The following is a 27,707-nucleotide window of genomic DNA, read 5'->3' as shown; positions in this document are numbered from 1 at the left end:
TGGCATAGCCACAAAAGTCTCCTCCACACTGTCCTAGAAACTGACATGAAATGCGGCAAGTCTCTTGGGGTCGGAATTCTTGTATTAGGCAAATGTAGTGCATCTCCCAAGGGTGCCTGGGATCTCTCTTTGCAGCCAAGCTTTGCAGGCACAGAAACATGGCCAGCACTGGAGACCTTTCCATGTGTGCAAGGCAGCTCCATCTGCTGCCTATGACGTTTGGGGGTCTGATGGGGCAGCCTCCACCCGGGATGGTCAGGCCTCATCATTGGGTGCAGGTCTCCCATGGGGATGGGTGGACCCACAGCATGCAGATAGATTGCAGTTGGCAGTCACAGTATCCCAGCACATTATAATGCATCTGCTTCTCTGATTTCAGATAGATTTAGAATTTTTTTCATACCCTAACCACTTTCCATTTTTCATATTCAAAAATTTCTCCTTGAGTTTTCTTAAAGCCTTGGGTTTTTTGGTTTTTTTTTCCCCCTATAAGCCATGTAACTAGGAAAAGCATTAGTAAGAATTTTATGTACTGGGTCTCATGGAACTCCACTACCACCACCAAAATAATAATAGTAATAATAATAATTCCAGGTTAGCTTAACTAAGTAAAAGCTACCCCTTACACTATATCTGTGCTTAAGTTCATTTGCGCTAACTGGCAATTTCTGTGTTCTCCATTCATTCCATATTATTTTCCTTTAAAGGCAACTTTTAAAGAAGATTTGGTTTTTTTGCTATCAAGTATTAATTATGAAAACTTGGCAATACAGAAGGGGTAAAATCAGGTATAATCTATTACTGTACATTGTGCCTGTATTATCAGACATATCACAAGGCACTGACATTTTAGTTGGACGTGAAATGCCTTTTTCGTAGTATGATTTACACGTGGTGTATTTCCACCAACTTCCACATGTAGATTACGCAGTATCACCAGGACAATTTGCTATCATGAATAGCCAAACATTCTGGATTCGCATTCATAGGTGAAAGCCAAGCTTAAAATATATATAAACCCAAAGCAAAGTTTTCTGTTTGCCTTTTTAAAAAGTAACACAATGGAATCAATCTGCCAACTCTCTAGAACCCTATAAAGTTAATTAAAGGCAATACATTCATTTGGTACTTTCATGATATACATATACTCGGGTTCTATTAAAGCGATTATTGACAAAAACCCAGGCAGCTATTGAAATCTTTCAGTGTACTTCCATATACTGAAAGGTCGAACATTTGACACTTTGGTTTTGTATTTATTTTTGCTCACCATGGCTTAAAAGCCATCTTCTTCTTATTTAAAATAAAGAGTAAACATTTGAAATAAGTTCCTAGATACTACATACATTTATGGCCCCTTGAATTTGTTCCTGGGACCACCTGATTTTCACTTACCTTTGAAGTGGTTATACGAGATTTCCAGTTCATTCATTTGAAAGAGCTAGGAGAAATACACAGAGCCACATCCCACAGGCCTCTCAGACACTGCTCACCAGGCATAGTCCAGTTTTTCAAAAGTGAACAGGGGGCTGGGTGTGGTGACTCACACCTGTAATCCCAGCACTTTGGGAGGCCAAGGTGGGCAGATCACCTAAGGTCAGGAGCTTGAGACCAGCCTGACCAACATGGTGAAACTCCACCTCTCCTAAAAATACAAAAATTAGCCAGGCATGGTGGCAGATGCCTGTATTCCTAGTTACTTGGGATGCTGAGGCAGGAGAATCACTTGAACCTGGGAGGTGGAGGTTGCAGTAAGCTGAGATTACACCACTCTACTCCAGCCTGGGTGACAGAGCAAGACTCCATCCCAAAAATTATAATTAAAAAAAAAAAAAGTGAACCAGGGTGCTCAAAAGGCCTCCGTGAGTGAGAAAGGAGTTTGGAACCAGACCAACTTGGCTTCAAGTCTAAAACTGTGTTTTGCAGTTTTCCCATCTGTGGAATGGACTGCACGATACCTCCCTTGCTGGGGGATGTGAGGATTAAGCGAGATAGCCTGAAAGGTGAGCTGGGACAGTGGCTGACAGTGAAGCTTTGGAGCTGGCTTCCTGATTCAGCCTGACCTCCCCTTCGGGCCTCCCCATGCTCCGCCTCCTTGGGTATAAAACCAGGAAGATGATATCTCTGTGTTGGGGAGTACTGTGCAGATGGAATAAAGTAATTCATGTTAGGACATAGCACCATGCTGGACACAGAAGTACCCCTTAAATATTAGCTGCTATTACTAAAGCACGTGCTTTGGACATGGAAGCCCCTTGCCCTTGTCCCAGAGACCTTACCAGGGGAAACAAATGGAATTCTGTCCAAGTAGGGGGCCAAATATTTACCATTGCCAAGCTACTTAAAAAAACAACTTGGCAGATTTGGCCCTCACGATACAGTACAATAAGGGCTTTTTTCTCTTTTCCTTCCATACTACCTATTATTAATTCCAAATACTGCATCACTGAACTGGCTTCAACAAATGTATCCTCACTGAAGCATAAGCTTGCTAACCATGTTCCCCTACTTCCTCGAAGGGAGAGGTGATCTTTTTCCAAATAAAGGTTTTATCAAAATGCAGTTCTGCTTCTTAACATGAAGCACCTGTGCTGTTGTGTGACCTGCAAAGCGCTTAGCATCTAGAAGCTTCCCCTGGGTCATCCACAAGATAGGAATAATACTATGAGTTCCACCTTCTGCACAGGGTTCTTTAGGATACACTGAGATCGTATATGTCAATGTGCTTTTTAGGTTGTCTTTCAATTAGAGAGTAGAAATATAATTAGATCATTGAAAAAAATAGAATAATCACAATAGATTTTACATGTACTATATTAAAATCTTTGTGATTTTGAATAAAATAATTGATTTCTTGAAAGTAGATTTTTATCTCATCATGTCTTTCAGGATTGGTGAGAAGAAATTATAGAGAAAAAATAGAAACGTTTATCAACCCCTACTGTGAATCCATACTTTTAGAAATTGTACCTTTTGCCATTAGAATAACCTAATGTTTTCCCTGCCTACAACTAGGTACCCTTTTTAAATGTTGGAAACAAAAGAAGCAAACTTAGCAAACAGTTGAGAACTGAGTTTTATTTGAATATACCTTTCTCTTGCAAGACCAAATATATTTTTTTCTTCTAAAACTCTGTCATTCCATTTTCTTTCAATGAAAGGCTCACAGAGCTAGAAGGCTTGGGAAGAGGCTCGGAGCACCTAAAAGTTGCTGAGTCTGTATTCTTTTATTCCCCTGTGGCTTTTTATATACGCTGCGCGCCTGAGATTTCTGGATTCGATTTCAGGGAGGCGAAATGTTACACCCCTGAGTCTCAGTGCCAGTTTCCCAGGACGAGTCAAAAACTGCAGCTGCTTGGAGGTGAGAATCTTCCTCAGCTCCAGAGGCCAGCTTGCTGTCCTGTTCATTTGCTGTCATGCCGCTGGGAGCAGGTTCAGTGAAACCCGTTCTATTCTTTGGATAATTCAGCCAGTCTCAAAATAAATAGGTAGCCAAGTACAGGGAGAAAGAACTAACTAGAAACCACTGAAATTTGAGTCTTGAGGGCTGGTCTGTTCTCGGGAGCTGCTCTGTTGAACTCTAAAAGGAATCTTGAGCCCTGGGCGAGGGAGCGGCCTGGCCTAGTGGAGACACTGCCGGCCTGCCAGTGGATCTTATGTCTGGCCCTGCCTGGCTCAGTAAATCTCGGCAGCTCCTGTCTCCTCTTAGACCCCCAGGTTCCTCGTCTACAGAAGGAGAAAGAAAAGGAGATGTGATGATTTGTAAGGTCTTCATCAGCTTCTAAAAAAGTTTCATTTGATGTCTGTGGGAGCAATTGTCCTTTCCAGGCACCATCCTGTAACCGCAGGAATAAGAGCCCAGGGGCCACCAGGGTGTCCTGTCAAACCGGGAAGACAAAGACTGTGACTAGGAAGGTGGGGGTGGGGCAGGGGGAAGAAGGGGAAGAAGGGAGAAGGGATCAACTCACGCCCCAGGCCGAGGAAAGAGATGAATGAAGGTCCACACCAGAGTGGCATGCTGTAAGTAGGAGCAAATCATCCTAACTAGAGTTTCCATGACATTGGCAACATTAAAAAAAAAAAAAAAGACATTTTTAAACCCACAAAGTACTCGATTGTCTAAGCCCCAGCATGCCCAACGTCCCAAAGCTGGCCGGTCAGAGACCTTGGTGTTAATTCCTCGGCCAACTGAAAAAAGATGGTGTGAGTTCTGCTGACTTAATTGTTGGAGTGTTTCTGAGCAGGGCCGCCTCTGTCCTCCGCCTCCTCGAAGTATTATGGGCTGTTCTGCATTACCTGCCCTACCTATCTTCACAATCTAGCCGCAAACAGCTTCGGTTGACCACACCACTTCCCTATTGAAAGTTAATACTGTTTGACTCATTCTGTGTTACTAACCTGAAGCCAAAGAAAACAAGGCAGAGAATAACCGGCTTGTATGGAGTTTGGAAAGCTCCCGGAGGCCCTGCTTTCAAAATCCTGTACAGTAGCTTTACTGTATCTATCCGCTGCAGCTGCTGAGAAAATGAAGGAAGCAGAAGTGGTTAAAAAAAAAGTTGGGGGTGGGGAAGAGATTGGGCAGGGAGTGGGGCACGGCTCCCCTCCGGCTGGGAAGGTCGGACAGTTTACGAGGGCTGACTCCCTGAGCTGAGGTTTTGCTTTGACACACCAGAGTGTTCACACAGAAGAGGGACTGTTGACGGAGTTAAAAGGAGAGGAAAGTTCAAAACATTCACTGAAAAGGCATCTCTCCTATTGCATGCATAACAGAGACGAGCTGGGAGGCTGGTCTCACCAGGTCAGCCAGCCACAGGCAGAGACTCAAGGTAGACAGCCCAGGCAGAGGTGTGTACCTTTTGAATCAGGAAAGGATTGAGGAGGGGGGGCTGTTGCCAGACAGGAGGCTGTCCTAGGCCTCCTTCCTTGCCTCCATCCCTGGCAAGGATGGAGCCTTCTTTCCTTCATTTCCCACTGGCTCAGATGTGGTCACCAGAGTGAAGAGGAAGCACTTGTGTCTTGGAATAAATAGAATGTTCCCTCCCAGTGTTACCTGGAAGACAGTGGGACCAGCATCTTCATCACCATGCTATAGCTCTTCGGGAGTCTCGGCAAACAGCCACTCACCCATTCAGGTCACTGGTAGGAGAGGTCTCCCACCTCACAGATGCCCCTTTTCAGCAGGTGGCTGCTTCTGGCACGTGGACAACAGTGCATAAAAGTGAGCCCGATGCCTGAAAGAGGCTGTCATGCCACAAACAACCGGAAGGCTTGTGTGAGAGGGAAGGCCTACATTCTGTGCAAAACAACTAGCTACTGTTGGCTTTTGTACTAGTGAATACTCAGGAGCTGTGAGTGGCCAGGGTGCCCTGTCCTTCTGTACCAGCCATCTGTCCAAGAGCTTTGCGTGGCCAGCCTAGAACTTCAGTTGTTATCTGTGACAGGAGAGTCAGAGTCAAATGTTGTTCCCCTGCTCTTGGGAAAGTGTCTGAGGTCCAGTGGGCAGGGCTTTTAGAAAGAGGAGGGAATTTCCAGCTGGGCGCAGTGGTTCACACCTGTAATCCCACCACTTTGGGAGGCTGAGGCAGGTGGATCATGAGGTCAGGAGATTGAGACCATCCTGGCTAACATGGTGAAACCCGTCTTTACTAAAAATACAAAAAAATTAGCCAGGCATAGTGGCACCCAGCCTTCCAGCTACTTTGGAGGCTGAGACAGGAGAATTGGTTGAACCTGGGAGGCGGAGGTTGCAGTGAGCTGAGATTGTGCCACTGCACTCCAGCCTGGGAGACAAAGACCCCATATCAAAAAAAAAGACAAAGAAATGGAATTTCCTTCCTTCTTTTTAGAAGTGCAGAGGAGGAGAGATCATCCTGCACGCTGCTGGGTGAGCATTCCAGAAAACGTCTAGTCCAGGAAAGGGGCTCACTCATTCATTCATTCGTTCAATCACTCAGTCATTCGTTCATTTGTCCAGCATTGATAGAGGGCCAGCCTTGGAAGGGTCCTTTCCAAACATGCTCAGTGTCTGCCAGTTGTGCATGACATCTGCTGCTGCAGGAGGGCAACAGAGACTCCTGCAGGGAGGTTAGGAGGCCAATGTGGAGAGCTGCAGTGCTGGTGACACACTCACACAGGCAGTGTGTGGGGGCCTCCGAGATCTTATCCTCCTGGCCCCTAGGTCTTGCCTGTCCATGCCAGGGCTAGCCCTGCCTGTGCCCTGAACTCCAGAGCCAGGTTCAAGCTCCAAGGAGTGTTCTGTGAGTCATTGCTCATCTCTCCACAGTGTGCCACCAACACTTCCTTTCCCTTCTGCAGTCGCCTTCTGTTTAGGATCTGTCCTCGGGCAGGAGCTACTCTGATCAGCACATCCATGTCGCTTGTCACTAGTGGTTATCACTCTCTGGTTACTTTCAGTTACACTGTAACCGGGGGTTTCCTTCAGATAAGACCTTAAGCCAGGGAGGGTTGCTAATAGTTGGGATTATAGGCTGGCAGAAGACAAACCTTGAAACAAACCTTGAACTTGCAAGCTTTCTGCACCCCTCTTAGGAAGCTGCCTCTACGTCCCCCACACAGGGCTACCTCTGGTCAAGAGCAAAAGCCAGCAGGCAGCTTCTCTGCCCTGAGCTCAAGTTACCTCCTTAGGCACCAGACAGAAATGGACAGTGAGCCCTGGCAACCAGGGATGGCAGATTTAGATTTTGAGTGTTCTGCTTTAAGGAGAGGCCCAAGTCTCCAAGGGCTCGTGTGAGTGGGTGAAAAACTCTACTGCCTGTGGCGATGAGCCCTGGACTCAGGGAACCGAGTTTTGTTTGGGTTTTTGTCCCTTAAGTCTTGGGCAGGGAGGGTGTGAGGGGGCAGGTCTGTGTGCGTCTCTGGCTTGAAGCTGTGTTGGTTGTTGACCTTGCCTTGGCCTTGGCCAGCCTTTCTTCTCCATTGACAATTGCTTGCTACACTTGTCTTGGCCCATATTCTGGGTGATCATGGAACGGGCTGTGTGTGAGTGGACGAATGGATGTGTGATGGATGTATATCTATGTATGTGTATGTGTGTGTATGTCAGTATGTGTGTATGTTTGTATGTGTATGTCTCCATGTCTGTATGTGTTTATGCCTCTGTGTGTCCTTGTGTGATACATGTATGTGTGTGTTTATATGTATCTGCCCCTGTGTGTCAGTATGTGTGTCTGTGCATGTACTAATGTACGTCTGTGTGACATATGTACATGTGTGTCTGGGTGTATTTATATTTGTGTATCCACATGTGTATTGTATGTCTCTGTGTGTTCAGGTGTCTGTGTGTGTCTGTGTGTGTTTATGTGCATGTCTGTATATGTGTGTATGTGTCCATGTGTGTCTGTATGTGTGTACATGCATCTGTGTGTGTCCATGTGTATCTATATGTTTTTATGTGTATGTCTGTGTCCATGTGTATGTTTGTCCATGCATGTCTGTATGTGTATATTATGTGCATGGTGTGTCCATGTGTTTTTGTATGTGTGTGCATGTTTGAGAGGATACTCACTGCAAAGAAACAAGAGAAGCTGGTGTACTTTGCTTTACTATGAAACAAATGAGTTTTCCTGACTGATTTTTTTTTTTTTTGAGACAGAATCTCACTCTGTCACCTAGGCTGGAGTGCAGTGGAGCGATCTCGGCTTACTGCAGTCTCTACCTTCTGGGTTCAAGAGATTCTCCTGCCTCAGCCTCCCCAGTAGCTGGGACTACAGGAATTTTTTTCTATTTTTAGTGGAGATGGGGTTTCATGATGTTGGCCAGGCTGACCTTGAACTCCTGATCTCAAGTGACCTGACTGTCAGCTTCCCAGTGTGCTAGAATCACAAGTGTGAACCACCACACCCAGCCTGATTTAACTCTAATGAGACGATTCTCCATGAAACTTCATATGCTCAGTTATGTTTTTTCTCAACAGGAAGTTTCTCTGTCGTTACATTTCAGCTGAAAACTTTAATGCCGACTTCCTTTGCCTGAAACGAGTTCTAGTTTCCCACAACCTAGTGGAGGGCGATTACATGACACCAGTCACAAAAGACCTGAGTACTCGTTCGTTCATTCAGCCAACATTTAGTGAGCCTACTAGGCTCCAGATGTTTTTGTAGGTGCTGAAGACTGGCTGTGCAGAAAAAGTATGAAATCCCTGTCCTTGGCCAGGTGCGGTGGCTCAAGCCTGTAATCCCAGCACTTTGGGAGGCCGAGGCGGGTGGATCGTGAGGTCAAGAGATCGAGACCATCCTGGTCAACATGGTGAAACCCCGTCTCTACTAAAAATACAAAAATTAGCTGGGCATGGTTGTGCGCGCCTGTAGTCCCAGCTACTCGGGAGGCTGAGGCAGGAGAATTGCTTGAACCCAGAAGGCGGAGGTAGCAGTGAGCCAAGATCGTGCCATTGCACTCCAGTCTGGGTAACAAGAGCAAAACTCCGTCTCAAAAAAAAAAAAAAAGAAATCCCTGTCCTTGGCCGGGCATGGTGGCTCATGCCTGTAATCCCAGCACTTTGGGAGTCTGAGGCAGGCAGATCACCTCAGATTGAGAGTTTGAGACACCAGGCTGGCCAGCATGAAGAAACCTTGTCTCTACTAAAAATACAAAAATTAGCCAGGCATAGTGGCTGGCGCCTGTAATCCCAGCTACTCAGGAAGCTCAGGCAGGAGAATCGCTTGAACCAAGGAGGCAGAGGTTGCAGTGAGCCGAGATCGTGCCATTGCACTCCAGCCTGGGCAACAGAGACTCTCTCTCAAAAAAAAAAAAAAAGAAAGAAAAGAAAAGTCCCTGTCCTCGTAGACCTTACAGTCCCGCAGGTTCAGACAGACCCTGAGTAACATTAATATGTACCGTAGAGAAAACCTAAGCCAAACAGCAAGGGATTGGCTAGATGGGGGAGAGTCTACAACTTAAAAGCGGGTCTCCAGGAACTCCTCGGGAGAAGATGACATTTTAGCAAATACTTGAAGGATGGGGGGTGAGATCCACAGGAATCTCAGGAAAGAGCTTCCTGAGCAGAGAAAACAGCAAGTGCAAAGGCCCAGGCCAGTGACATGGGAGCAAGAGCGAGGTGGCCAGTGCTGCCAGAGCACAGAGGGGAGCTCAACCCATCTGCCTTCTAGTTTCAAGTAGGAAGCATTTGGAAGCAGGCTTAGCAAAATGCCACCTGACCTCAAAACCTGTACTTTATGTCACCTGAGAGGCCACTGTAGGACCATGGTTGGGAAGGCCCAGAGTAGGAAAGGCCGTGCACAGGTAGACCCAGAGTAGGAAAGGCCGTGCACAGGTAGACACAGAGTAGGAAAGCCCGTGCACAGGTAGACCCAGTGGGCGCTTGCTTTCCTGTTACCACCCACAAGAGCACAAAAGCTCTTCCCAGCCAAAGGCTCTGCTGTCCCTGCTGTGATTCTCTGGGGCTAAAGCATCACCTCTCTAGAAACCCCTGAGTGGGTAGAAGGGGTTCCTAGGAAGTAGGGCATCATAAGGGACTTGCCAGGATTCATCCACCTGTAGAAGGCTGAGGGGCATGAGCTAGAGGAACAGGGGCCTGCACAGGGAGTATGGGCGGATGGGTAACCGGTCCTCGTATAGGACTTATGTGCCTCCTGCCACTGATGGAAAAGAGGGGCATTCAGGCCAAAAGGATCCTCATTTTCCAGCCCAGACAAGAAGCTGGGAAATGAGAGCCTGGTTGAGTGTCCACAGAGTGGATTTCTTCCCAGGTGCTGCCTCTGACAACTTCCTAGTAAATTTCAAGGTGGGCTTAATGTCCCACTCCCTCTGGACCCAGCCTTGGGATCATAGACGGGGAGGGGCGAGAGCAGAATGGAATGTCCTAGTCAGTAGGGTAGCATGAAAAAGGCTCTGTGAAGGCTTCAGGGAGAGAGTAGAGCACCTTTGAACACTAAAGTCCAAGGTCACTCATAACTAACTGTCCAAAAGGTCGTTGATGAAACAGCTAGATGTGGAGGGAGAATGAATTCTTAGTATACTTCGTGCAAAGCTGCTGACCACCAGCACAGGGAAAGGTAGAGCAGGCCAGGTGGGATCCCAGGCTGGGAGGCCTGGTGGGGATCAAGACAGAGCTCTGAGACCAACCTGATAGACTTGGCACTGGCTCCCGGAGGCCAGGTGTCTGCCTGAGAAAAGACAAAGGGAAAACTTGGAAAGTTGTAACCTCATTCCAAGTTGTTCAAGAAAGACCTTGCTTAGAGCCATCCGAAAAGAACCGGTTGAGTAGATAATCGCAGCAAATGTAATTGTTATGGATGCTTTTAGAGTCCCTTGGAATAATCCTTCTTAGTCTCTTAATTCCAGGCTTCGAGATATGGAGTCTCAGTGATGAAGAGACTTGCTCTTGTCCACAGCAAAGTTTGGTAGAAAAGGAGATTTAGAATAGAGAATTCTTAACACCCATGCTGGCATTCACATTGCCCTGGGGCCATGGTGTTTCTCTAGAGGGGAGGAGGATTGTGGCCTCTGCATTAACACCTGGTTCTGTAGGCACTCAGAGATCTTAACTGCTGCATTTGTGGAATGCACTAAAGGTTCCATGTAACCCTTCCCTGCCATTTCCCAAAGTCTTCCATAGATGGCACAGCAGAAGTTACTTCTTACTTGAAAATTTGGGGTTCACCTTCCCAATCAGACTGATTATCATGGCAGTGACTCTAATAGAATGTTATTGTGGGAGACAGAGACAGTCACATACCTGCCTATCTGCAGGGCAGAGTTTGGGCATTTTCAGTCACTCTGTACATATGGAAGAATTTAAAAAATGAGAAGACCACCAAATAATTATCACCAAAAGGAGGCCATCAGTCGGTGCTCATGAGCACAGTTTAAACACAATTCAGGCATATTTAGTTCACATGTTTTTTTCCCCAGCACACAGCAAATCAGAAGCAGGTAGGAGAAGGGAAATAGTAATGCACATTAGAAGCTTGAGTTCCAGGAGGAGCTCTCCCTCTGGTGCAGATATTCCCAGTGTGCTCCCTGTATCGGCAGCCTCAGCGTCTCCTGCGACATTATTAGAAATCCAAATTCTCAGACCCTTCACCCTAAACCAACCTACCAAGCCAGAATGTCCAGGTAATTCCACTGCCCACTCAAGCATGTGAAAGAAACATAGCCCACAGCCTGCAGGTCACAGTGTGGTAGGGGCTGTCTTCTGATTCTGCACACACACAGGAAGCAGAGTGAGATGGTCAAGGCAGAATGCAAAAGTTCAAGTGCTTTTGTGTCTCTGAGATCTAAAACCATGCAGCATTGTGTGCCTCTCCACTCTGTTCACTTTGGATTCACAGAAATGTGTATTTCTAGGTGCACTGTGTGTGCGTCCTGAGTGTGTGTGTGTGTCGATGGGTGTTGAGAGTGTGTGTATTTTCAGACCTGCCCTCTTCCTGTAACTGGCTGTGTGAGATTGGACAAATGGCATAACCTCTCTGAACCTCACTTTCCACATATTAGTTAAAAACCAAGGCTGATTTCTCTGGCCCTTCTCCAGTTCTGAAGAACTCTAACTTTGTGGCATTCTCTTAGTTTACTGATATGAGAAGAAATTGGGGTGGGGGAAAGTGAGGCTACCCATGTTTATGCAGCATTGGACAATATGTAAGCATGCATATCTCATATGAATTAGAATATATATTGACATACTCTATACCATTAGATATTTTATATAACATTTATAATATACATATGGTATATAATATTGAACAATATTTCCCAACATTAAATTAGCCAGAAGATGGTTCGGTTTGCAATTAGGGAGGTTTATTTCATCGCCTGCAAGGGGCTTCAAGGGAGGGTGACATTCAGGACTGTCACTTTGAAATCCTAATGACCCTGCAAACTAAAAGTTAGACCGCGATACCAGAAAAAGTAAGCTCTTCTCTACGTACATTGATTATTTTCCATAAGTCATAAAACAGTAGAAAACCAAAGAAAGAAAACTATATTTTTATATTCAGATTTCAGATTCATGCAGTGAGTATCTAATTGACTGGCCAACATCTTCTGATACCCTTTTAAAATTGACTATATAAAAGTCTAATATTCTTTTAGAAGACCCACAATTATACACACACACACACACACGCACACACAGATATATATATATATATATATATATATATATATATATATATATATATCTTTTCAGTATTATGCTTTTGCATAGATTTTGCTCAGCTGCTCATGATGACAGTCTTCTGAGAGATACCCTCCTCATTTTTCTGCTGAGAATCTATCAGGAAAACTAGTAAACCCTTATGAGAAACATAGATTAGCATGTTGTTGACTGCCACAAAATTCTTTACTCTCTCTAACCAAAATTTTCCAAGAAATGGTGGCCATTTAACCTTATCTGGTTTCTTTAATTAAAGATTATACGTTATATTTCTGTTATTTACAGCCACAGATCACAATGGTGTCTTGAAGAAGGCAGTTCTGTTGTTAATGAGATATGCATACCTGCTTAGTTTGTCTCATTCTCCATCACAAATCCATAACATTTAAGGATGCCCTAGTCAGCAGCCAACCCAGAAAACAGCAGGAACGCCTTTGGAGTAAAGTAAAATTTAGCAAAGGGAATTGACTTATTTTTATTATGTAAACCTTTCCCCTTTTTTTGGATTTTTATGACCCTGCATACATAATAAAATTCTATACATGTACTTTATTTTTTCAAAAATGACAAAATGGTAATAGAAGAATGTAGGATCCTTTTCTTTTTTTGGGGGGGGTGGGACGGAGTTTCGCTCTTGTTACCCAGGCTGGAGTGCAATGGCGCGATCTCGACTCACCATAACCTCCGCCTCCTGGGTTCAGGCAATTCTCCTGCCTCAGCCTCCTGAGTAGCTGGGATTACAGGCACACACCACCGTGCCCAGCTAATTTTTCATATTTTTAGTAGAGACGGTGTTTCACCATGTTGACCAGGATGGTCTCGATCTCTTGACCTCGTGATCCACCCGCCTCGGCCTCCCAATAGGATCCTTTTCAACTCTGCTTAAGATTAAGACGTCCCAGTGTGAAATCTTGATGTGCCCACTACTTTAAGCACTACCCTGTAAACATTCACCGTTGACTCCAAACATGCTGAAGAAGCCAGGCTGCCAGCATGCAGGTGTTCAGAGCTGCCTCCCGATTCTACCTGAGGGCTTTACCCAGGGCTGAATTCCCTGTTGCCGTCTAAAGCCCAGGACTCAGTGAGAAAAAAGAGAAGTGAATTGGATAGTAGACATTTACCATACTCCTCTATTAAAATTCAGGGGGCAAATGGGCCTTTTAATTGAACACAGACGCAGGAAACTGGAGACATAAAGTATTCATTTTCTCCAGCTTGAAAGTTTATATCGGAAGTTCCTATATTTCTTGCAAAATATTGCTATTTAGCACGTGAAGTCTGATGGTTTCAGAAAGTAAGAATTAGGTGTTCCTTTGATCTAGCTTATAAGTGCATCCAAACCACACCTTGAAGATGATAATGCTTCTCATTTCCCCTGTGCCTTGGTGTTACAACTCTCCAGCATCGTGGTGAGCCTGAGGGTCAAGACCCCTACCAAGGCGATAACGTTCCTACTTATTCCCAAGAACACACACGTGGGAAGAGTGGAATGGGCTCTTCCCCCATCCTCCAGCATTAAACTCAGCCCTGAGACTCCCAGAGCTTAGAAAATAGCTTAGAGTGAAGAATTGCTTTCTCTCAGAATTATGCCTGAACACTTCTGCTAAAGCAGAGAGTCATCAGTTAATCTCTGTAAATGACTGCGATTTTGGCAGGTGTCAGCTGGTATAGAAATTGCTCACAAGTTAAAGCTCTTATTTCTAAGTATATAGTAATGGGGCAGTACTAATTAAAACAAAAAGCAAAGAAACAAACTCACGTTGTGCCTGGTCACAGGACTTTTACTTGAAATGATGATTCCTGTTGGGTGTCTTCATGGCACAGGTCCCCACGCTTGGTGGCTAAGAGAGACACAACAGGCAAGAGTCTTTCTTCCAAGACTGGCTGTAGACTCTACCACACCAAGTGCCATGTATTCAGAATGACCTCACTCACATCCCTTCCCTGGGTTACCCACTGTCCTTGACACAGTGTTCTTCAAAAATGCCACTAAGTGCCCAAGGAATGTGAAGTTTTGAAATCAGTACAAAACCCGCTGGCAGGCTTTGCCAACTGGCATTCTTTCTGAGGCAGGTCTCTACAATAATTTTTCCTGCCTTCTTATTTTCCCAACTCATAATGCCAGGCATTAGACTGTGGTAGGCAGTTAAAAGGCTGAAGTTTTTTTTGTTTTTTTGTTTTTTGAGATGGAGTCTCGTTCTGTTGCCCAGGTCGGAGTGCAGTGGCACCATCTCGGCTCACTGCATGCTCTGCCTCCCAGGTTAAAGTGATTCTCCTGCCTCAGCCTCCTGAGTAGCTGGGACTACAGGCACCTGCCACCACACCTGGCCAATCTTTTGTATTTTTAGTAGAGATGGTGTTTCACCATGTTAGCCAAGATGGTCTCTATCTCCGGACCTTGTGATCCGCCCACCTCGGCCTCCCAAAGTGCTAGGATTACAGGCATGAGCCACCGCAAAGGGCTGAGTTATTATGTTTCGAATGGGTGTTCCATTGGAATCGTTTGTTTTTCTGCAAGAAAACTGCAGATTTTTCAGTTTGATCGTCAGGAAGTCAACTCTCTATGGTGGAGATAAGAGGAGGGAGGAGCTAGGAAGGCTTCATCCAGAGGCACTGAATCACACCGTGACTGACCAACACAGAGCGTTGTAGAAAAAGACATTTTCATACTTCTGAGCGAAAGAAATGATGACGGTTGCTCAGGACCTGGCCCCATGGCCTTTCATCCACAAAGCTGGTGCTTAAAATACCAGAAGAGGCCTCCCACATGTGTTGCTGAGCCTGTGTGACTCAGGCTGTTTGCATTCAAGTCCTGTGTTGTGGGCTGGAGCTGAATCAGAGTCCAGATTTGCCTTGGTGACACATGACAAAAGGGAGCATTGCATTTGAACTACACAAATATTATGCTTAAGTACTTTTCCTCATTTTGGAGCCAAACAGGTCTTGTTAATGATAAAATCACTGCATTATAGTGGGCCCTTTTTTCTGGTCTGGAATTTGAGACAGTGTCAACTGTGCCAAGGGGCCTGGCAGCAGGAAGAAATGGCCAGGCCTGGAGATTTGCAGCCATCGTGCAAGTTATACCATTTAATTTTATAATCGTGGCCATCGGGAGCTGGACTACAGTGCACTTCTCGTGGCCCACTCTTATTCCAGGCCACGGGAGTGGAATCAAGGGGACCTCTTTCTAGTCTAGGATTGGGTGAGGGCATGGGAAAGAGCACTTTATGGGGGCAGTGGGCAGGCTGCTTCTCAACCTGGCTTTGAGGCCACTTGACAATAGGGAACAGGTTGTGCAATTGATCAAGGACTCTTTATTGGAACCACAGGGCTGAGGAAGCAGCTGTAGGAGGCCTGAGCCATTCACTTAGAAGTAAATGGCTCAGGCCTCCTACAGCTACATCCCTACCTTGGACCCTCAGCTCTGCTTGACAGGACTGACTCTGGTTTAAGGACATCTTGAGAGAACTGTAGGCCCCAGTCCCCTGTAAGTGGCCTCTGCTTGCTGCTTCCTGGTGATAGTTGTTTTGGTGAAGAGCATGATGAGGACACTTGCTATCTATATAGACACTGAGGGACCCACCATCCTACCCTGGAGTCCTGAGCTCTCCCACTCTCCAGATGGGCTGCAGCTACCTCTGGGCTCCTGTGGGTCTATTCTGTTGGGAATATTGGACAAGTCACAGGCGAGGCCTTCCTGTCAACTTTTTCTCAGGGGTACAGAGGGGAGTCAGCTTCAGGGAAGAAGGAATGCTTGTGAAAAGCCTGTGAGGAGAAGAGGGAGAGGGAGAGGGAGAGGGGCTGAGGATGCCCTGTGTGTACCTGGAAATATGACCTCCCCAGGGGCTGTGGGTTTGCAGCCATGCCTCATTTCCTCTTGGAGGGGGCCCTGCCACTAAGCTCCAGGGCCCACTTTGCTGCCTCTAAAACTTGCACGTGGTTGGGTTTGCAGTAAGGAACAGCCGTTCTGATGCCCGTGGGAGACCACCTTTCCTGGCTGCCACAGCGTAGCCCCTGGCATGTGCTCATGTGCCAACAATTAATGCACCTCTTTCCCTCCTGGCATCATCACCACCACCAAGCTCTATATCTCCCTGAGTTCTGCCCAGTGGAAGTTGGTGTAGAGGGTTGGGGAGGGTGCTGAGGCCCAGACTGGGGTAGCACTCTGTGGCCAGGGTGGTGAAAGGGGGCCCATTCTGCTGAGAGGACAGTGGCCCTAAATTCCCACTGGCAGCTAGCCCAATGGGCAGATCTCTAGCGAGTCTCTGTTGGGGTGAGGGAAGAGAGAGGGGAAAGACAAGCAAAGCCCCAATTTTAGGAAATCCACAATACATTTTCTGATCTCTTCCCTCCCTCCTTCCCTGCCTCCCTTCCCTCTTCCCATCCCCTCCCCTCCCTGCTCCCCACAATAGGACATCGGCAGAAACTAGATGATCAGCCCAAGCCTGGGAGCTTGTCCTTTTCCGAGCGGCTCAGTGAACTGGAGCAGCTGCGGCGCACAGCCATGAGGGTCAGCCCACACCACCCAGCCCCCACGCCCAACCCTCGTGCCTCCCTGAACCACTCCACTGCCTTTAACCCTCAGCCTCAGAGTCAGATGCAGGGTAAGTACCAGACGGAGCCCACTGCCCGCCTTTCCTGCACCTGGGCCACCACCCACAGTCAAATCTCGTGTGCAAAAACCCTCCCAGACCAACTGGGATTTTCCCCTTGATGCTGAGCGAGAGGCCTCAAACCAACAGCACCACCTGGGAGCTGTTAGAAATGCAGAGTCTTGGGCCCCAGCTCAGGCCCACTGAGTCACATCTGCATTGTAACCAGATCCCCACAAGGAGAAGCATGGCTGCAGAGGATATGCCGGAGCTCTGGGTGTGGATATCCATATTGGATAGATAGCTCTCTTGAATTTTTTAAGAGTTAGCTTTGGCTATGCTATTTTTTTACCTACCCATTAGGCTTGAACACACACACACACACACACACACACACACACACGTCAAGCAAGGTGAAGATGGGGATGTTTCAGGTTCTTTTTATGGCCAGATTATTTGTGGAATTTGTATCTAACTTTTTTATTATTAAGAAATAGAAATGTATGGATGCCATCACATCAAGAGTCTCATTTGCAAATCAATATCGAATGCAGGTCCCCCATCCCATGGGGCGAGCTGGCAATTCCAAAAGCACTGTAAAATGCAGTAATTGCCTCGGGCCCACTGCGCCAAATTAGATAATACAAGAAGTTCATTTACACTATAGAACCTCTGACGTCAATGACTGTTTGCTCTGTGATACCGTTTCAAAAATCCAAAATGCAGACTTTTCTCTGTGCCATGCAGGATGCAGCTGTATGTGATATGGTTTACAGTAATAGTTCTTTCTCCAAGTAGCAGGCTTGTTAAGGAACAGATAAGCAACACATCTGGAGAAAAGGGCAGGTGGCCAGCAGCAGATGTGGTGGCTCCTTGCCCCTCTCGGACAGCAGGAATTAGCTTCCCCGGGAATTTTCTGTATGCGAGTTGTACTGTGGGGTGTATAAGTGTCATCTGTCCCTTTGAGTTTCCAGGCTAGTTCTCTTTTTGGGTGAAAACATGGGTTCTCAAAAGGCATCCCCAGTGTCTCCCACAGAGCTTGACCGCCCACGCCATTAGCTCTCACCGTTAGGTTTCTGGGGAGGTTCTTTGACTTCATTGGAAAGTTTCCAGATAAATCTTCCCAGAAGAGACTATGCACACAGCTAAGTGGCCTGTGGAGTAGCCCTTTTGTAAACAAACAGAAAGAAACCTAAAGCTTGATGTTTTCGGGGGCTGCCTCTCATCGATAGATTCATTTAGATGTATTTAGGAAGAGGACCCATGAGACAATTGGTTTCCAACTACATAATAATTATAAATAATGATTTAAAATGTATACATTGATTTTTTTAAATTCCAAAGTACAAGTGTAGATGGTAAATTAGGTCAAATTACCATTTGTTAAGTAAGCGAGATGGGCTTGGAGTGAAACAATACCTTGTTTCCAAAGAGGGTACAACTATAAAGCAGATTCTTTCATCTTGCCTTTAAGTTCATTTACACTAATTCACCTCATCTTCAGTAAACGAATTCACATCAGCCACTCGTGTGTAAAATCCAAAGGAAGCCTCTGTTTTCTTAGTTTCTCATTGCATAACTGGCCATTTGTATTACTAGGTTGATGAACGGATTGCCTTTTACTGCTGATATAGAAACAAAAAGTCTTAAGCATTTTTAAAGGCAATGGAAAATTCAGCCACATGAGGGAAAATTGAAATTGTCACCACTGAGTTGCCCTGTCTTTTGCTGACAAGGGAATCTAATCTGATTTCCTTCTTCATCAGATATGCCTCTTTACTAAAAGAAGAAAAAAATGGGGGCAATTGCACATTGAATTCTCATCCTCTGAAGCTGCTGGGCGAAAGCATTATTATGGACTCTGCAGCGGGCACTCATCAGCTCTTTGGAGTCCTGTATGCTAAGCAGAGTATCAGGTTTAACACCAAGCATCACCCCTTTTTTTTTCCTTTTGAAAATGTTTCATTTCTGTAACATTTAAGAAATCATGACTCGATTTTAGGGTTCCCTAGGGGCTTGGTTGCTACTCTCAAGAATGTGTGAACTATATTGCTGGGGTTGTTTCTTTCCAAAATATGAATTCGATATTCAGTACTTGACTTGTAAAATTGTAGGAACAACTTTTAAAAAATAAGCATCCAGAATATTTTCATGTGAAACGACTTTTTCTTTCGTTCTTTCTTTCCTATAAGAAAATGCTGTTTTATACTAATCATGTTTTGAATAGACCCCTGGGCTTTTTCTCTTGAAATTGGAAAGTTAACAGGCATAATATGCAAGTCTTGGTCAGCCAAGACCTTCAGTTTGTTCTTGACATGGAGGAAAATGCTTATTTTCCAGGCTTAGCCCTGAAGTTTCTGTATTTATGAAGATACTTTAAGAAATAGAGCATGTGTTTATGGCTCCCTTTGAAATGGCAGTGGTAGTTTTAAGAAAAATATCCAAGTTGTCAGAGCAGTTCTACAGCAGTGCTGTCCAGATGCGTGAATGTTTGCCAGTTTTGCAGAAATGTCAGTAACTGGGGGCTTGGAGAGCTTGCTGGGATTTATGCAGAGGCTCAGGAACCGTACCTTGCTAGGACTTTACTGGAAGAGTTATGCCAGCTCCTCTAACTCTGTCAGCAAGAAAACACTGATATAGAATAGCACCAATACTTACCTAGAATCACATGTGCTGGAGGGTCACTCAAAACAGACATCTCAAATGATCTGAAGCACAGTACAGGTTGCCATGCCACTACACCACGGTTTATTTATTGAGGTCTTAACTATTGAAGGGCTGAGGTTTATTTCAACTTCCTATTTTACCCGCTTTTATAATTGAATAGAAAGCCATTTCGGGGGCCGGGCGTGGTGGCTCACGCCTGTAATCCCAGCACTTTGGGAGGCCGAGGCGGGTGGATCACGATGTCAACAGATCGAGACCATCCCGGTCAACATGGTGAAACCCCGTCTCTACTAAAAATACAACAACAAAAAAAATTAGCTGGGCATAGTGGCGCGTGCCTGTAATCCCAGCTACTCAGGAGGCTGAGGCAGGAGAATTGTCTGAACCCAGGAGGCGGAGGTTACAGTGAGCCGAGATCGCACCATTGCACTCCAGTCTGGGTAAACAAGAGTGAAACTCCGTCTCAAAAAAAAAAAAAAAGAAAGCCATTTTGTCATGAGTAGCCTTGAGCTACACATTTTCACCAGTTAAGATACCATCGTTAACTTCTACGATCAAATCTTAGAATCCCTTTTTAATTTCTTTCAAAAGATGGAACAGGGAAGATTCTAGAGCTGGTAGTACCAATGCCTGTCCAGACACAACTCCCACCTAGAGATGGCTTTGGGCAACCCAAGGAAGTGATTTTAAAATTTCACCCCTGATTGACCAAATATGATGTATCACATTTAAGGTGTCGTAATTCCCTCCTTTCCGGGAATATGAAGATGGAGTAATAGACGCTGGTACAGAAAACTGAAACCTAGATAAACTAGGAAGTCCGTTCTGTTGCTCTGCATGTTGGTTGCCATAAACACGTAGGCAGAAGGTTTGACTCTGACTGGAGCAGTTGTGAGCTATTTTGACATGGGGCAGTTATTTGTACACATTATTCCATTCCCTCAACAATCCTTTGGTATGGTTTATAAACAGAGAAATCGAACTTCCGAGGTTAAAAGTTACCCAGTATCCAAAGATTATAAGTGATTGGACACAAACCCAGACCTTCTGGGGTGCCAGGCCAATGCAGGTGGGGTGGCCGTTCCCTGGGCATGCGCTCTTTGGTCAAGGATCGATTTACTACAGGGCTGGCCAGTGTCGAGAAGAATCCCAGTCACCAGAGGAGAGGTGGAAGAAGTGCTGGGCTATTCACTCACTTGGCAGTCCTATATTGAACGGGTTCTATTATAAGTTGATAAGAAGAAGAAGAACTTTGGGGCCAGGCTCTGTGGTGGGCACCTTAATAAACTATCTCCTTTGGTACATGTGCAGTTGTTGATAAAGTTTGGGAGAAAAGAAAACTCAGAATAATGAATCTCTAAATAAGAGTGAAAGAGGGGTGAATAAGCAGGGAGAAGGCTCACCAGCCACTATGTTGACTTACTGGGGTCTTTACCTTCCTACTTTTGAAGTCCATTGAGACCAAGTGCTTATCATCCAAACCCGGTCAACATAGATCCACTTTGATGAGTGTGCGTCCTCATTTTGAGAGTTCCATATGGCTAAGGGGGGCCCCGACCTCTCAAATCATCTCCTGATTTTTTTAGTATTCCAAGTAACTTTTGTCTTGCTAATCATTTTCTCCCCAAATTAAAGTTACTTAGGAAAGACTATCTTCTGGTGTTGCTGGCTGTCTATAAAACTCTGAGATATTGAATGGACTCTGTTTCTCAGTTGTATGGAGTTATTTAAATCAGTCTGATTCTCTCTTTATCATCTGGATAGACAAAAGGAGGAAAACCTTTCCACCTTCCTGTAGGAGGAGGAGATAAATGCTCTTTCCAGCCTTGGATATAAAATATCCAAGTGCATTACATTGCTTTCCTGTCTCTCTCTCTCTCTCTCTCTCTCTCTCTCTCTCTCTCTCTCTCTCTCTCTCTCTCTCTCTATCTCTCTCTCTCTCTCTCTCTCTGTCTCCCCCCTTCCCTCTCTTCTTACTCTTCTAGCAATTTGAAGCATAAAATCAAAGCGGGTAGGGGCTATTTGATTACCTTGGAAGTGGAGGCTACAATCAAACACCAGAAATCCTCATATGTAAATCTATAAATGATCATTTAATGGTTACACAAAGTAGCATATTCTGAGTGTGAGAAATTAATAAACAAGAAAGGTGAATTATTTTATTCAAAAATGACTATTAACTTGATGTATTTGGGTATGAAAGCCTTCCTAGGTCTACAGCATTAGGATCTTACCCTGAAAACAAGCCTGCATCAGGTGTTCACATGAATAAATAAAAATAATTAAAGGAAAAAAGGGAGAGAGAAAAAAAGGAAACCCAATGAGATGACTGCAGGGTGTAGAGCCCTCTGTTGGCTTGTGGAGTGCGAGCTGCCTCCTGCCCTCTTTTCCCTAAGCAGACAGTGAAGTTATAAGTTAATAGAATGAGAAGCACTCTCAAAGCAGAACTGAGAACTCAGTTACTGATTTTTATGTTCTTAGCTGGTGCAACATAAAGTGTGAATTTAAGGAAAGTTTGGAAAATGCAAACTAAGGAATTGCATTGTGGATATTCAGAAAAGGAGAAAAGAATAGAGCAAAAGCAAAACTTGGTTTTCTTCTCTAAGAAAAAAGCCCAAGGCCTTTGCATCCTGGTTTACTTGTGCCCTTTGTTTCTTGAGTTTTGGGCTTAGGCTGTTATCCTTGCTTTCTAGTCACTCATTTGAGTTACTTGACAACGCTTAGAGTGGTAGCCCGACCTTATATTTTTTTCTCTGTGCTCTATTTATGGATAGACATAGTTACCAATGCAGTACTCCCTTGAATAGCACTACTTAAACACTTGTGATGTATTTACAAGCACCTTACAGCTAAGTACTTAATAAATCAGCCCTTCAAAAGAGCCACCAATACGGTCAGCTGTCGGCACTGTAGTAATCATAAACCACATTATAGTGGGTCTTCATTTTCAGACCAAACATTTTCATGGATGTCATTTAAGGTGATTAGACCATGTTTTTAGGAGCATGATGTTAGTACCTGGTGGACACCCTTGCTCATTAGAAGAAGAAAAAAGGTTCACTGTAGGGCTTGATCTTAATGATAAAATATTTCTTTTGTAGACTGAATATGTTCTGAACTTTCCCCTATGCTTGTAAGTATGTAGGCCAGCACACCCAAGCACTAAATGATTTCATTTGAAAGAATAATAGTTTCAGCAAAGTGTAATTGGAACATTTATTTGATATCAATTGCTAAATATCAGAAGGTTTAAGCTGGGAATCTAATAGCCAAGAAAGCAGACTGTAGTGGCTAAGGAAGAATGAGGGCTCAACAGGCAAACTGCCTTAGTTTCTGTCACATTCACTATGGGACTTTTGGCAAGTTACTTAACCTCTGAAAGCCTTGGTTTTCTTATCTGCAAAAGGGGAGCAATAATTAATTATACTAGCAGATCCCAGGACCATTGTGAAACAAAGCAGTGGTCGTTAGAGCCAGCCCATGGTTAACACACAAAAACTGTTAGCTGTTATGATCAACATCAATAATATCAAGTTGTCTTAGTCTTACGTATTATAGACGGGTAATATATAAAGAAAATAAGTTTATTTGCCTCACAGTTCTGGAGGCTGGGAAGTCCAAGAGCATGGTGCCATCATCTGGTGAGAGACATCCCATGGCAGATAGGTGGAAGGGCAAGAGAGCATATGTGAGAGAGCTCACTTTTATAACAAAGCAACCTCCATGATAACTAACTTACACCCTCAACGATAGCATTACCTCATTCGTGAGAATGGAGCCCTTATGACTCAGTCACTTCCCAAAGGCCCCACCTCTCAACATCGCTATGATGGCAACCAAGTTTCCAACATAGGAACTTTTGGGAGGACACATTCAAGCCATGGCCTTCCACTTCTGACCTCCCCAAATTCATGTGCTTCTCATTGTAAAAACGCATTTATTCCATCCCAGTGGTCCCAAAAGTCTTAACTCTTTCCAGCATTAACTCAAAAGTCTGAAGTCCAAAGTCTTGCCTAAACCAGATATGGGTGAGATGCAAGGAAAAATTTAAAGCAAATTGCATTAGCTTTGAGGCTGTGAAATCAAAACAAGTTTTCTACAATACTTCAAAATATAATGGTGGGACAGACAGGGTAGAAATTCCCACTCCAAAAGAAGGAAACAGGCAAGAAAATAGGGGTAACTAGTCCCAAATGAGTTCAAACAACATTAAGTCTTAAAACTGGAGAATAATCTCCTTCGACTCCATGTTTTGCCTTCTGGATGCAGTGAGGCTAAGGCTAGGCCCCCACGGCCTCAGGCAGCCCTGCCTCTACAGTTTTGCTGGGCTTAGCCCAAACTTCAGCTCTGTCAGGTTGAAGTTTTGTGTCTGCAGCATTACCAGGCTAGTACTGCACACCCATGGCTCTACAGTTCGGGGTTCTCTGGGGTAGCCCCGATTCTGTGTTTCCATTAGGCACAGCCTTAGAGGGGACTCTCTGTGGCAGCTTCAACCCTGCTTTTCTGTTCAACACTGCCGTGGTAGGTACTGTGTGCACTGGTATTCCCCTGTGGTAGGTCTTGGGCTGAGCTTCTACACAGTCCGTGGCACCCTTCATAATCTAGGTGGAGGAAGCCACACTTCCACAGCATGTATTCCACATGCCTACAGAATTAGCACCACACAGAGACCATTAAGGTGTACTGCTTGTGCCCTTCAGAATGGCAGCCTAGCCTGCACCTAGGCCCACTGAAGCCACAGCTGGGTGGCCAAGGTGTGCTGCACCAGGATTCAGGAAGCAGAGACTAGAGAGCCCATGAAGGGTGCCTTAGGCCTGTCCCCTAAAGGCATTCTACCCTCCTGGGCCTATGATGGCAGGAGCAACCTTGAAGATCTCTGAAATGCTTTTTCGGGTCGTTCTCCCATCATTTTGATGCATAGAATCTGGCTTCTTCCCATTCATACTAATCTCTTTGGCAAATGGTTGCTCGGCCACACCCTTACTATTCTTTTCCAAATACACTTTCACTCTTTACCTGGCCAGGCTGTGAATTTTCCACATCTTTTCCTGCTTCTCTTTTAGTTGCAAATTTCATCTTGAAGTCATTCTTTTGCTACCACATCTCACTATATGCAGTTAAAAGTAGCCAGCCAGCAGCCTCACCGCTTTGCTGCTTAGATGTTTCTTCTACAAATATCCTGGTTCATCCCTCTTGAGCTCTACATTCCATTAAGTCCTAGGACATGGACACAATTTCACCCAGCTCTTTGCAATCGTATATTTTATAAATATGGCCTTTACTCCGGTTTCCAATACCTTGTTCCACATTTCCATCTGCAGCCTCATCAGAATGGCCTTTACCAGCATTCTACCAGCACTCCGGTCACAAACACTTAAGTAATCTCTACGAAGATTTAGGCCTCCCCTAGTTCTGAGGTCTTCTTTCAGCGCCCTCACCAGAATTGCCCCTAGTGGCAGAACTGTCCTTGGCGATGCAGGCTTTTCCTAGCCTGCTCCTTCAGACTTGCTCAGCCTTCACCTGTCATGCGGTTCCAAAGCCACTTGCACACCTTCAGGTGTTCATTTTAGTAACAACCCCACTTCTTGGTACCAACTTTCTGTCTTAGTTCCTTTGTTAAAACAAATTCCTGAGACTGGGTGATTTCCAAAAAAAATAAATTTATTTCACAGCCAAGCACAGTGGCTCATGCCTGTAATCCCAGCACTTTGGGAGGCCAAGGCGGGCAGATCATCTAAGGTCAGGAGTTTGAAACCAGCCTGGCCAACATGGTGAAACCCCCATCTCTACTAAAAATACAAAAAAGTTTCACTGGGCATGGTGGCACACACCTGAGTCCTAGCTACTCGGAAGGCTGAGGCAGAAGAGTCATTTGAGCCAGAGGGTGGAGGTGACTGCACTCCAGCCTGAGTGACAGAGAGAGACTCTGTCTCAACAGAAAAAAAAGAAAAAGAAAAAGAAAAGAAATGTATTTCATGTGGTTCTGGAGGCTAGAAGGTCTAAGAGCATGATGCTGGCATCGGGTGAGGTTCTTGCTGCACTAACCCATGGCGGAAAGCAAGGGGCACAAGGAAGTGTGTGCAAGAGAGAGCTTGCTTTTATAACGAAGGCACTTCAGCAATAACCCGCTTGCGTGCTTATGGCATTAATCCATTTGTGAGGGCAGATCCTCATGACCCATTTGCTCCCTGCAAAGGCCCCGTCACTCAACAACACCGCGATGGCATCCAAGTTTCCAACATGTGAACTTTTGAGGGACACAATCAAACCGCAGCACAAGTATATTAGTTTCCTGTGGCTGTTTTAACAAATAACCACAAACTTGGTGGCTTCAAACAACAGAAATGTATTCTATCCTAGTTCTGGAGGCCAGAAGTCCAAAATCAAAGTGTTGGCAAGACCATACTTTCTCTGAAGGCTATAGGGGAGGATACTTCCTTGTCTCTTTCAGCCATTGGTGGCATTTTTTGGCTTGTGACTGTATCAGACTGTATTATTCCAACATTTTCTTCCCTCTTTATATGGCCTCCTATGTGTCATCTCCTCTTCTGTCTCTTACTGAGGCCCACCCAGATCATTCATGATGAACTCAAGATCCTTCACTTAATTATAGCTTCAAAGGCCCTTTTACCAAATAAGGTGCCATTCACAGTTCTGGGGGTCAGGAAATGGACATATCTTTTCTGGAGCCACCATCCAAGCCTGTATCTTTGTACCAAGGATAGGGGATATCGGACCATTGATCAGGGACAGTAGGTGAGACCAGAGATAACTCTCCCAAGTCCATCCCCCAAAACAAACACAGTGAGTGGACAGGTAAATGTGAACTCAACATCTCATGCATGAATGCCCCAATCATGTTACTATAACCTCAGTCCATCATTTGTTTGAACCCAACATCATGGTACTTTTACTTCCCAGCCAGAAGAATGTATGATTTTTTTTCTAGACGAGATCGGATATTTCTTAATATTTTCTAGAGCACCTATGCAGATGGAACCAGAGATCCTGACAGGGATAGAGAAAGAGCATTCTTCCCTGTGTCCAGGAAACAGTGCCAGATAAGGGAACAGGAGGCCCAGGTGCCCCTTGCCCTAGCCTCCCAAAGCTCATAATGCTTAGATGGTAGGAACAGAAGATGACATGATGACCGAAGCAGGCCAGTGGGATGGACTCAAGAACTTGACCTCCCAAAGCCAGGCATGTTGTCAGTCTCAAAAAAAAAAAAAAAAGTGACTTTATTGCCATTTCACATACCCATTTCAAGAGGAAGGTGATTTACAAATCACCTGAAAATAGCCTTTCAAATTTGGATATTTAAAAAAGAAGGTTTTACTGTAGTCATGAGGTAGAATCAAAGTTTACCAAAAGTTTGTATTGAGAGAGAACAAACAATATATGCTGAGCTCTACTCAGAAAGCTACCTTTTGTGTTCTTAGAAAGTTACTCCTTGGGTTTTCTTACTAGGCATAGTTCTCCAGACTGAGTTGGTTTTACTCATCTGCATGATTTTTCCTTGCCTTATGGAACAGAAATTCAGGCCTGCTCGAATTCAGTTGTTCGAGAGCTCTTTAAAATCCAGCATTTGTGATTTAAATGATGCTGAAGGGCTTTAATGACCTCTGTCTTTGCTTATTTCCCTCTGGCCCTCAGAACACCCCACCCTGACTTTTACGGGAAATCTATAGAAGGAGAGGGTTTCACTTGCCTCAATTGTCACTAGCCCAGTCACATTTCTCCGTCCAAGCCTTAGCCTCACAGGGCATTTCTCATTATTGAACCATTGCCTTCAAAGCAGTAGAATAGCCCAATTGTTATGGAGATTAAAGATACCGATTGCAAAACTCCTGTAAATAAAATCTTCACTGACAAGCCCAGTTTCTTCTCATAGACTCTTATTCTGTAATCTCTTCCTGGCAGAGCGTCTTATGTTTTGATGTTAGAGATTCAGTTACCAACCACAGTAAATAAAGCAAAATAATAATAGAAAAAATTATAGAACTCGGCCCGGCGCGGTGGCTCACACCTGTAATCCCAGCACTTTGGGAGGCCAAGGCAGGTGGATCACGAGGTCAAGAGATCTGGACCATCCTGGTTAACATGGTGAAACCCCGTCTCTACTAAAAATACAAAAAATTAGCTGGGCATGGTGGTGCGTGCCCGTAATCCCAGCTACTCAGGAAGCTGAGGCAGGAGAATTGCCTGAACCCAGGAGGCGGAGGTTGCGGTGAGCCGAGTCGCGCCATTGCACTCCAGCCTGGGTAACAAGAGCGAAACTCCATCTCAAAAAAAAAAAAAAAAAAAGAAGAAGAAGA

General features: G+C 45.0%; 1 protein-coding gene across 2 annotated transcripts in view; it reads left to right on the top strand.

The window, feature by feature from the left end:
- Positions 1–27,707, top strand: part of RUNX1 (RUNX family transcription factor 1) — a 260,816-nt gene that overhangs the window by 197,215 nt on the left and 35,894 nt on the right. The window contains exon 7 of one of the 2 annotated variants that reach the window (XM_008986637.5): positions 16,546–16,737. The exons of the other annotated variant lie outside the window; for it this stretch is intronic. Coding sequence (XP_008984885.1) covers positions 16,546–16,737 — 192 coding nt within the window. The remainder of the gene's footprint in view (positions 1–16,545; positions 16,738–27,707) is intronic. 2 annotated transcript variants of the gene reach the window in all.

Source organism: Callithrix jacchus, chromosome 21 (genome assembly GCF_049354715.1).
Source record: "Callithrix jacchus isolate 240 chromosome 21, calJac240_pri, whole genome shotgun sequence".
Lineage (NCBI taxonomy): Eukaryota > Metazoa > Chordata > Mammalia > Primates > Cebidae > Callithrix > Callithrix jacchus.
Note: the sequence above shows the minus strand (reverse complement) of the source record. Positions and strands in the feature narration are given on the sequence as shown.